A 2,714-nucleotide genomic window follows, 5' to 3' on the forward strand; every position below is an offset into this window, starting at 1 on the left:
GGCCACGACAGTCTGAGGGAAAACCATAGAGTTTTCCCTCGGATGACTGTGGCCCCGCCCCCAGCGTGCCCGGCGTGGCCGCGTCACTTCCTGGTGACGTGCACGTTGGGGTGGAGTTCCCCCTGGGGCCCAATCCGGCGGCAGCGGGAAACGGGCCTCTGGGCCGGGGGTTTCCCCGCCCCCCGGGGGGACTTGGCAAGCCTATGTCTCCTGGCAGCCAGGCAGTTAACTATTCCACTATTACTTTTATAAATGTATTATATGTGTATCCCCTCTTTTTGTCAGGACAATACACATAACACTGTGCCATTTTATTCTCAGTAACAATCCTGTGAAGTAGATTAGGCTGAGAGAGAGAGAGGCCCTGTGCAGATACAGTCTTAACCATTGCTCGCTGCTTTAATCCTTCTTAAGGTCCCAAATGGCTCATGGTTGAGTTTGGTGACCTAAAGGCTGCCCCCAGAAAGTGTGTTTAAGGAGACACCGGCAGGACCTGTTTGTTATCTTGCAGCGAAAGGCATGAAAACATCCATAACCGTGGCTTGCTTGGTACAGATGAACACTTAGCCGTGGGTAATGCAGGCTCACTTCAAGTTATGCTCTTCACCCTGGTTTAAAGCCATGTGTTACGCATGGTATAGATATTCAGAAGCAACACTTAATCATGGTTAAGGAAAACAAATTGTTATTCAAAGTATTCAAAGAGGCAGCTTGGTTATAGTGATTAAAGTACTGGGCTGGGATCTGGAAGATGTGAGTTCAAATCCCCACTCTGCCATGAAGTTAACTGGATGAGCTTGGCCAGTCACACTCTCTCTTGGCCTAACCTCCCTCCCACTGTTGTGAGGGTAAAATGGGGAAGGGGAGACTAATGTATGCTGCCCTGAGCAACATCTCTCTCAGGCAAACACCAGCATAGTTCCACCCTCACCTGAGAATGCAAGTTGTAAAAGCTTCCTGCCAGGTTGCATATTAACATTCATTTCCCACCCTGTTTCTCACAGTATCCACAATGGAGTAATAGCTGTTTTCCAGAGAAAAGGCCTTCCGGAGCATGAGCTGTACAACCTCAATGACGGAGTCCGGTGAGTGAAATCATCAGAGACGACAACATAGTTTGCAAGAGAACCTCTTTGCTGCACATTCTTGGTTCTTGTAGCCTTTGGAGGAAACAACACTGTCTTGTTTTATATGGTATGTTTATTTAGTGCCATTGGTAACAAAGCAGGGAGAAAGGCATGTCCCTAACCCAAGAAGATCATATAGACCAGGGGTTTCATATTTATTTGATTCTTCCCACACTTCCTGGCAAGGAATTTGGGGTGGCATGTCTTGTCCCCCCCCCTCCAAATTATCCGCATCCCAATTCTGAGAGATGGGTTAGACTATGATTGACTTCTAGGTGTCCTTGTGACTTTCATCGCTTTCATTTTACCACTAGTTTGGTGTAGTGGTTAGGAGCTTTCATTTTACCACTTTCATTTTACCATTTTACCACATCGCTTTCATTTTACCACTTTCATTTTACCACTAGTTTGGTGTAGTGGTTAGGAGCGCAGACTCTAATCTGGGAGAATCAGGTTTGTTTCCCTGCTCCTCCATATGCAGCTGCTGGGTGACCTTGGGCAAGCCACCGTTCTCTCAGAGCTGTTCTCTCAGGAACAGTTCTCTCAGAGCTCTCTCAGCCCCACCTATCTCACAGGGTGTCTGTTGTGGAGAGAGGAAGGGAAGGAGATCGTAAGCCCCTCTGAGACTCCAAGTGAAGGGCGAGGTATAAATCCAATCTTCTTCCTCTTCCTCCTCCTGAAAAATATGCAAGAATGAGTCATGTGAGTTGCACTTTATGCATGGAAACAGAATAGCGCCAAATCTCCTGTTATGTTTTGTTGAGTTAGTTATTTATTAAATTGGATTTGCTAGGCCGCCCTTCCCTACAAGTCGGGCTCAGGGCAGCTTACAACATGTAATATACAGTTTCTCAGATTAAAATCTAAATTAAAACAACCAATAAATATCAAAAAGTAAAAGCAATGTACAAATACATATACAGGATGGCAGGGAAAAATTCAGCTCCCCAGGTTTCGGGGGGGGGATTACGAGGGATGGGGGAAGTGTATGAGAGTGCCAGAGAGTGCCCCGTCGCTGTCCTCAACCAGATGCCCGGCAGACAGTTCCAACAGGCGGGGGCCAGGACTTCTCTTGGGCCAGGGACCACCAGGAAGTTCTTATTCCTTGAGCGTAACGCTTTTCCAGAGGCATACTGGGAGAGGCGGTCCCGAAGGTATGTAGGTCCTTGACCTCTAGGAGAGAATCATCTCCTTATGTGACCACTGAGAATATTAGGGATGCCAAGTCCATCTTCCACCCCCAGCGGGGGACTTTGGGAGCGTTCCTGGAGGGGGCAGGGCATTCCCAACGTGATAACGTCACATTGGGAACGTCCGCGGGGGGGCCCACCCGCCCGCGCGCCAGATTTCCAGAAATGGCAGTTCCCTGCACTTAAAGGAGCCGGCGGACTCTAATCTGGGTGGATTTAAAGTGCGCGGACTCTAATCTGGGAGAACCGGTGTAACAGGCCGGATTAACCCCCCCGGCCAGAGTAACCCCGGGGTTACTCTGGCCTAGCCTAGAATAACCCCGGAGGGGTTATTCTGGCCTAGGCTAGAGTAACCCCAGGTTAATCTGGCCGGCTGTAACAGGCCAGATTCACCCCC

General features: G+C 49.0%; 1 protein-coding gene across 3 annotated transcripts in view; it reads left to right on the top strand.

Annotated features, from left to right (window-relative positions):
* PRR5 (proline rich 5) overlaps positions 1 to 2,714 on the top strand; it is a 62,296-nt gene that overhangs the window by 19,424 nt on the left and 40,158 nt on the right. For all 3 annotated transcript variants that reach the window (XM_015423581.1, XM_015423582.1, XM_015423583.1), the window contains exon 3: positions 1,005 to 1,085. In XM_015423581.1, coding sequence (XP_015279067.1) covers positions 1,005 to 1,085 — 81 coding nt within the window. The remainder of the gene's footprint in view (positions 1 to 1,004; positions 1,086 to 2,714) is intronic.

This window comes from Gekko japonicus, unplaced genomic scaffold (genome assembly GCF_001447785.1).
Source record: "Gekko japonicus isolate JY-2015 unplaced genomic scaffold, Gekko_japonicus_V1.1 scaffold3938, whole genome shotgun sequence".
NCBI lineage: Eukaryota > Metazoa > Chordata > Lepidosauria > Squamata > Gekkonidae > Gekko > Gekko japonicus.